General features: G+C 39.1%; 1 protein-coding gene across 1 annotated transcript; it reads left to right on the top strand.

The window, feature by feature from the left end:
* The first annotated feature begins 295 nt into the window (after nt 1–295).
* Nucleotides 296–7,127, top strand: LOC103935445 (nuclear pore complex protein NUP133). Its single transcript, XM_048579263.1, is given in 9 exon segments — nt 296–465; nt 623–738; nt 841–1,389; nt 1,392–2,645; nt 3,078–3,799; nt 3,892–4,044; nt 4,456–4,792; nt 5,253–5,320; nt 6,341–7,127. Coding segments are annotated over 9 exon segments (3,912 nt in total). The 3' UTR covers nt 6,884–7,127.
* The last annotated feature ends 1,961 nt before the right edge of the window (nt 7,128–9,088 follow it).

Here is a 9,088-nt window from a genome sequence, read left to right as displayed (position 1 = left end):
TACTTCGTTAGTGTAGATAACATTGTTTGTTCAAAAACAATGTAAAATAACTTTTGTGAGAGTATCAAAAACGTTTCTCACCCTTGTATAAAATGAACGGTTGTAATTCCTCTCAAGTCGTGAGCTCGACCGCAGGTGATAAGCCCACCATCAAATTTCTACTCACTCAAGGGTCAAGGCACACGCACTCTTCATTTCCAATTTTTGAGTTCAGAGTGTATCCCTAAAACCCCAAAACCCCCAAATTTCCCTCGCTTTTTTCTATCTTCTTCTTCGCCGAGCAAAAACCTAACCGATGTTCTCTCCCGGAACCAAGCGACCCAATGCGAACCCTCGCCGGGATCTAGGATCTCCGGCCACGCCCCTCACCGAGAACCTCGGGCCCGGCTCGGACAACTCTTTCCCGAATCGGCCTAGCACCGGCACCCCGGCTCCCTGGGCTCCTCGCTTATCTGTTCTCGCCAGGTAACACATCTTATCATGTGTTGGTTCTTTGGATTTCTGAAATTGGTTTGTCGATAATGCGTTGTGGGATTGATTGTTGGGTTCAATTGGATGTGGTGATTTCGGAGTTATGTTTGTGGATGTAATCGTTGAATTTCAACCATTTGGATTTGGTTAGGGTTTTACCGGCGAACCAAAATGAAAAGGGGGATGAAACTAAGCCCGTCTTTGTCGGAGAGTTTCCGCAAGTTGTTCGTGATGGACAGGCCAATATGCTGCAGAAGCATGCTCATGGTTAGTAGGGTTTACTCAATGAGCTTGGTTATTGAATGAAATGATTAATTTGGGGAGGGTATATGATATTCACACACTTTCTCGGTTTTTGTCTTCTTTCAGGTGATGCATATGTATCCGGTGGAATGGAGAGGGGAACATCCCTGACATGGATTATATGCGGAAACAGACTCTTTGTGTGGAGTTATCTGTCTCCTGCAGTGTCGACGAATTGCAATGTTCTTGAAATTCCTTCGAATGTCTTTGAAGGTCGGGATGTTGGCAGGAGTGGTGGGAACTGTTGGTTGCTTTGTGTTGTGAATTGGGATAGCGCATCCACGAGAACAAAGAAAGTTGTAAAACATTGTAGCTCCGCTGGTATTGTACTGTGTCACAAGAAAACTCGAGCTGTTGTGTACTGGCCTGAAATTTATGCTGAAGAGAGAACTGACCCCGTTGTTAGTGTTGCATCTGCTGATGAATTGGAGATGAATTCTTCACCTATTGATAGGAAGACCACACCAAAGCAGCAACAACCGATCAGCAGGCACAGGGGTAGTTTGACTGGGTTTTTTACATTTAACTCTTTGATTGCTTCTGCAGTCCCTGATTCCCAGGATGTGTGCGTTGCACTTACCTGTAGTTCAGATGGCCAGCTATGGCAGTTTCATTGCAGCCCTCTGGTGTTAGCCGCAAGAAAGTATATCTGGACGATCAAACTCTTCCCTCCCTAGGGGGTGACAATGTTCAAATTTTAGGAAGCAAAGGCTATCCAAGGTCACTGACCTGGTGTTTCCCAAATCTTCAAATTCAGGACTCTAACCGGCGGTTTTTTCTTCTGACAGATCGTGAGATTCAATGCCTTAGTATTGAACTTGGTGCTGATTTCATTGTGTCAAAGCTCTGGTCTCATGAGATTATTGGCTCAGATGGTGATTCGGGAATTAAGAAAGATTTGGCCGGGCAGAAGCGAATCTGGCCGCTTGATATGCAGGTAGACTATCACGGTAAAGTGACTACCATTCTAGTTGCCACCTTCTGCCTGGACCGGGGTAGTAGTTCCAGCTACACACAGTATTCTCTTTTGACCATGCAATACAAATCTGGAATCAGTTTAGAGAAAAAAGCTCCTGTCCAAGTGATAATCCCAAAAGGAAGAGTAGAAGAGGAAGACTTCTTATTCTCCATGAAACTGCGAGTAGGAGGTAAGCCTCAAGGATCAGCAATCATACTTTCTGGTGATGGGACGGCAACAGTATCCCATTACTTTAGAAATTCTACACGGCTTTATAAATTTGACCTACCTTATGATGCTGGTAAGGTTCTAGATGCTTCAATTCTTCCATCTACAGATGATGGTGAAGAAGGGGCATGGGTTGTGCTTACTGAGAAGGCTGGGATATGGGCAATACCCGAGAAGGCTGTTATACTTGGTGGGGTTGAACCTCCTCAACGAAGTTTGTCACGTAAAGGTAGCTCAAATGAAGGATCTGCACAAGAAGAGAGAAAGAACCTCTCATTTTTGGGCAATATTGCGCCTAGAAGGGCTACTTCTGAAGCTTGGGATGCTGGAGATAGACAAAGGGCTACGACTGTAACTGCACGTCAAACTGCTCAAGATGAAGAATCAGAAACTTTACTTAGCCAGCTGTTCCAAGATTATCATTTATCTGGGCAAGTTGATGCCTCATTTGAAAAGCTAAAAAGATCTGGGGCATTCGAAAGGGATAGAGAGACGAATGCTTTTGCACGAATGAGCAAATCAATTGTTGACACTTTAGCGAAGCACTGGACAACAACTAGAGGAGCTGAGATTTTAGCAATGGCTGTTGTATCCTCCCAACTCATGGATAAGCAACAGAAGCACGCAAAGTTTCTCCAGTTTCTTGCTTTATCCAAATGTCATGAGGAGCTGTGTTCAAGACAGAGTATGTTCTTGTGCCTTTTATAGTGACTATGTATAATGTTTTTATGTCAAATCCATCTCCAGTTGACATGGCATATATTGAAACTTGAAAGTTCATGCATTAATGATATATGTAAACCTGCATTTACTTGCGTGTGTGCTTACAGCACTCAATTAACATGTTTTAGGTTGTCAAATGTCCAGTTAAATTTTATTACAAGAGCATCTCCTTATCCAATTTTTTGTTGCCCGGGAATTTTTTGGTGTTTTGCTTAACTGCTAATTTTTCATCAGTATATCTACTGGACATAGTGTATATTAATTAGTTTGTAGATGACCATATTTCCTAAAGCATGGAGGTCGAAGATTCATTGAGGAGTATATCGATTGACGGTTCAGTGGGGTGCTGTTGACCAGCCTAGATTCGGTTTTATTTATTTATTTTGTCTGGCAGGACATTCTTTGCAAATTATCTTGGAACATGGTGAGAAGCTTGCTGGAATGATTCAACTAAGGGAATTGCAGAACATTATCGGCCAGAACCGCTCCCGTGGACGTAGCCCATCCCGTTCTAGTCCAGAAAATCAAATATCAGGAGCTCTCTGGGATCTTATCCAGTTAGTTGGTGAGCGAGCGCGCCGGAATACTGTTCTTCTGATGGACAGGGACAATGCTGAAGTATTTTACAGTAAAGTTTCAGATCTTGAACAAGTTTTCGATTGCTTAGACAAACAGCTAGAGTATGTAATAAGTGCAGAGCAGCCATTTGAGATTCAGGTTCAGAGAGCTTGTGAACTGTCAAATGCATGTGTTACTATAGTTCGTACAGCCATGCAATACAGAAGTGAGCATCACTTATGGTATCCACCACCTGAGAGCTTGACACCTTGGTATTCTCAAGCTGTGGTACGCAATGGGATGTGGCACCTCGCTTTCCTCATGCTGCAGCTGTTAAAGGAGGCATCTCAACTTGACGTGTCTGCCAAATTAGATTTATATACTCATCTGGAAGCGCTGGCTGAAGTTTTGCTGGAGGCATATGCTGGTGCTGTCACAGCTAAAGTTGAACAAGGAGATGAACACAAAGGCTTATTGGATGAGTATTGGAATAGGAGGGATGCACTTCTAGACACCCTTTATCAACAAGTCAAAGAATTTGTGGAAGCTGGGCATCAGGTCTTCTATTTTTTCCTTATTTTTTACTCAATAACATCATTATGGTCTTGATGCTGGATAAATATTTATCCTTGAATTTATTGTCTTTGCAGAATTTAAATGAAGGAACTGAGGATCTAAAAGACGAAATTCTTGCTAGGCTTTCATCATGTTTGTTGCCCATGGCAAAACGGCATGAATGCTACAGTACATTATGGAAAATTTGCTGTGACCTAAATGATTCTGGACTACTAAGAAATCTGATGGTAGGGCTGTTACAATTTATTTGCCATGTTATTTATTTTCATTTGTTTTTTAAAACTTAGAGAATGGTTTCTCTGTTTAAACAGTAATTCTGTGCTTGTGCACTGGATCATTTCGGTAGACTTTTGATTATCCATTGAAATCTTTTCCTTTACCTGTTGGTGCCACAATTTTGAACATTTACTTTGAAATTATCTTATACAGGAGACTAATCATGTTTTCTTTTGCAACTTGTTTAATTTTTTTAATGTTTAGTCCTACTTAAAACATCTTTTAAGTTTTTGTTTTTCACTATTATGCTTAGTTTAAAACTTAAAAACATAGGTTTCCTTGCTTTGAAGATATTGCTTGATATTATTATTTTCTTGTCTTATTTGTTGCCTTTCCTTTTTCCGGAAAATGATTTTATATAGCACGACAGCATGGGGCCTAATGGAGGGTTCAGTTACTATGTGTTCAAACAACTCTATCTGAGAAGGCAATATTCCAAACTTCTAAGGCTTGGGGAAGAGTTTCATGAAGAGCTATCCATATTTTTAAAGTATCATCAAGACCTTCTGTGGCTTCATGAAGTTTACCTTCATCAATTTTCCCCAGCTTCGGAAACTCTTCATGAATTAGCTCTTTCTCAAGCCGAAAACTCAATTTCCGAGGCTGAAGAGGGGACCGGTCCTACGTATCTGACTATGTTACCGAAACTGGCAGACAGAAAGCGTCTTTTGAACCTCTCAAAAATAGCTGCAATAGCAGGTGTGTTTTGTTCATCGATCTTCCCTAAATAGTTTCTTTATAGAATTTCTATCTTCAGAATTTTTTGTTTTTCTTTACACTGCATACTCCATAATTTCTTATTCTTTTAAAAAAGTTTTATTTTGTCGCAAAATCAAGTTGATATAGTAATTTATACAAATTATCAAGTCAAGCCGCTTGAGTGACTTTAAGCTCACTGTGGCTCTTGTATACTTCCCTCTCAATTAGAAGATGGCGAAGTGCCTCTTTATTATGTATAAACTTCCGTGCGTTAAGAATTGCTACATGGTTCGCTGTTGGGCTGTTGGAGATTCTTGATCAAAATATTATTTGGGCATGGGGAGATATAAGAAAATTACTTGCTATTGTTGTTTGTTTTATCTGAGTCTGTAAGATGTCTTGTTATAGCTAGAGAAGTTATACAGGTAAACTGTTATATAATTATTTGCTTCACATGTAGGTAAAGATGCTGATTCTGAGACCAAAGTGAAGCGCATTGAGGCTGATTTGAAGATTCTAAAGTTGCAGGTCTGTTGAGTTTTAAAGATAAATTTTGTTAACTTTTTTAGTTGAAGCCTCTTCCTGATTTTTTATTTTTCCTTTCTTTTAAGTGCTTTTGTTAAATTAATCTTGAATTATCACACCTTAGTTAAAAAGAAAAATTAAAAGAGTAGGAATTCTACCTTTATGATTGGAATTAGGTTAACAGGAACAAATCATGCGCCGTGTCTCTTCCCCCATCCACCCTTTGTATTGTACGGTTGGTGGCAGTTCCATAAATTTCCTTTTAGTCATTGCACCTCTCTGCGATTTAGAGCCAGATTCCCAAATGGTGAGGTTACATATTTTATCATTTGGATTAATTGCATGGGCAGTTAACTCAAGCTTAGTAAGTTGAGAAGGTTTTGTCTTGTTCTTTGTATGTCCTTATTGAACGAAATTCCTTTTTCTGGCAAGGACACAATTTCACATTACTTCAAGGTCTATACACTCAACATAATTAGAAGGAACACGTGTCAATGATTGTTAGCTTTTTCTGAGTGACGTATTTCCCAACAAATATGTAACTATTACGTTACGTATAATATAACAGAGTTTTCCACCTCTCCCTCTCCACTTATTAAGGGGGATAACCTTTTCTTAAGATAGGACTAATGGAAATCAGAAGTGGTGACCAAGAATGTAAAAATCAAGGCAGTTCTTGCCCAAAAGTCTGGGAGGGAAACACCGGGAAAGTTTATTGGTGACTAGTCCATACACATATTGCGAATTGATTTGTTTATCTCCATTTTATTGAATTCCAAGGCTCTTGTGTCAGAACTCCTGTGCTTGGGCAACCAAACCCAAATGGTCTTGGTGGAATCTTTCATTACATGTAGTGTTTTGTAGGTTGTTTGTCCTCTTTTATAAGATCAAAGAAAAGTTTGTGAATTGCATTCTGCAATCTTGTGCGCTTCGTTATTCAATAACTATTAACTGTTGAATGTGAATCCCCTTCGATTCTGTTCATCCACCGTCGGTCTTCACCTGATACATCATCTCTTGCAGGAAGAAATACTAAACCTCCTTCCTGATGATGAAACAAAGCAAAGCCTTGACACAAAGCTACTTCATCCGGAAGATCTTATCAAGCTGTGCCTTGAAGGTGAAAGCGCAGAGCTTTCATTGCGGGCTTTTGATGTTTTTGCATGGACCAGCCCCTCTTTCCGTCAGACCCACGCAAACCTTTTGGAGCATTGCTGGAGAAACGCTGCTGATCAAGATGATTGGAGTCAACTCTATCAAGCATCAGTATCCGAAGGGTGGGGTGATGAAGAAACCTTGCAGAACCTGAAAGACACTGTGCTCTTCCAGGCTTCAAACAGATGCTATGGACCCGAAGCTGAAACTTTTGGAGAAGGGTTTGAGGAAGTGTTGCCGCTGAGACAAGAAATCGCAGAGCCTACAGTCATGAAAGATACAGTTTCTTCTGTGGAAGCCATACTCATGCAGCATAAAGATTACTCCGAGGCAGGCAAGCTAATGCTGACCGCAATCATGTTGGGTAGCTTACAGGATGATACCGAAGAAGGTCCTGTGCCTATGGAGTAACACAGTTGATTAGCATGAATCACGGTGAGGAGTTTTCGGAGGTCTCCCGTACCTCTAAATTCGTAGGTTACTAGTCCATATGGTTTAAAACTTCGCTTTCTTTTTACCCTTGGCGAAATTCTCCAACGAAGTTTATAGGAATATTTGTCGATATACGTATCTAATGCTATACCGGTTTTCTGGTAGGAAAAATATATTTGAAGAACGTAGTGAGTTTTCTTTCAATGTATTTGTCGATATACTATCTGATGCCATTTTTAACTAATTTTTCTTAATTAAGCTGCTAAGTCGACCATGTTTGAACTATAAGGGCAAAAGACGAATTAATTGTAAGGCGTTGATATCCTAAATTTTTTAGGGGATTTGGGATTTTCCTTTGTGACTTAGAAACCGACGTCCATTTCGTGGTGTTGGTGTTTTATCTCGCTTAGAGGTAGTAATATTTTTAACTAATTTTCTTATTAAATTTGTGATTAGGACACGCTTAGTCCCTAACATTGGATTAGATTAGATAACTTGTTGAATTCGTAGTGTATTGAATAAAGAAATGAAGATTAGCTATCAAATTTATTGAAGTTAGAAGGTGGAAGATGAATTAGTTATGAAGTGTGATTATTTAACGTTATGTAGGGGATTGAAAAATGATATGTTTACTTATCATGGTGAGAGTTGTCGAGCAATCATATATTTTGCATTGTGCATTTTGGAGCATAATACTGTTTTCTTCCCTTGTACAAAAAGAAAGAACAATTAGTTAATCCATTGAGAGTCCGAACCCACATCGGGGAATTAAAGACTTGCATAATAGTTTAAATGATTTTGAGCCTTTCCGCTTATTGTTATGTAGTTTTGAGATTTGAACTTCAACTTTCTTCATAATATTGTATGCTTACAACGTGTTCGTCATTTATTTTACTTTTACAGAAAATAGAATATGGATATTTGTTATTAACTTGCCGATACGAAAAAAATAATAAAAAATTGTGTTTGATTAGTGGTTAATGGGAAAATTAAGGTGAACATAATGGGAAAGAGATCATCTCCGGATATCTTCCATCAAGATCACCAGATCAAGTGATCTGAGCCTTTGAAATTTCATCCAACGATCCACCTGTTTTGATCCCTTAAAAGTTATAATAATTTTTAACCGTTTGATGAAATTTCAAAGGTCCGGATCACTTGATCCAGTGGCCTTGATGGAAGAGATCCAGAGAGGATCTCTTTCAAACATAATGTATTGTTGAATGCTTTTGTTTTATTTTTTTAACACACGATATTATTTACACTAAAGGGAAGATGATGATATTAACCTCATAATGAGCTAGTAATAATGTGATTCAAATTCACTTTTGACGAAAACCAAATCTAAAGTATTTTACTTACAAATGAAAAAAAATACTACTTACATAATGTACAGTTAAATGCTTTAATACAACTAAAACACGGCCGGTTCAAAGACTCTTAGTCCACCTCTCTCTCTTCTGAGTCTTCTCCGTCCACCACTATCTTGTCTCCCACTCTCTTCCTCCACCCGGCCCCACCTCCCCTCGCCCTCTCTGGTCCCTTCCTCTCCCTTTCCTTCTTTATATATTTAAAAAGAGTAAATTTCAATGAGAAAAACAGTATCTACTGACATTGTTTTGTTTTGAAAATTATAATTCTTCAAACAAATAAGAAATTCAAGCTCTTTCTAGAACCCATATTCAGCGTCGTGTGGGATTTTATCTCACAACGTGACGCGAGATAATCGTCTTTGGTCTCTCTTCCGAACCTCTCCTAGCTTTTATTTTATTTTATTTTATTTATTTTTAGATGTAATATCAACCAAGTGAGACTAATAATTTTGGCCTTGTTCATAAGTCTCAGCAAAACCCATCTCCACTTTTTTGCTAATTTTCCACAGCCACCGCGTGAAAAGCACGTCCTCAACCTCAAGGGCGAACCAACACTACCCCGGGCCCCAGCACAATGTTTTACTTGTGCTATAAACATTTGACTTATGTAGCGTGAATAGAAACAATGACGGAGTTCGGATTTTTAAATAATGGAGTCATGATTTTGACAAAAAAAAAAAAATTTCATTGGACCATCTCGTCAAGCACCTAACGAGAACTTGTCGATTCTTGCCAACATAAGACGAAGGCTTATACAAACATATGCCAACAACTTCAATAATTTGTATAGACTTGTCGAGGTTGGCTGTAG

Source organism: the organism of the source record quoted next, unplaced genomic scaffold (assembly GCF_019419815.1).
Source record: "Pyrus x bretschneideri cultivar Hongxiangsu unplaced genomic scaffold, Pyrus_bretschneideri_v1 Contig13, whole genome shotgun sequence".
NCBI classification, from domain to species: domain Eukaryota; kingdom Viridiplantae; phylum Streptophyta; class Magnoliopsida; order Rosales; family Rosaceae; genus Pyrus; species Pyrus x bretschneideri.
Note: the sequence above shows the minus strand (reverse complement) of the source record. Positions and strands in the feature narration are given on the sequence as shown.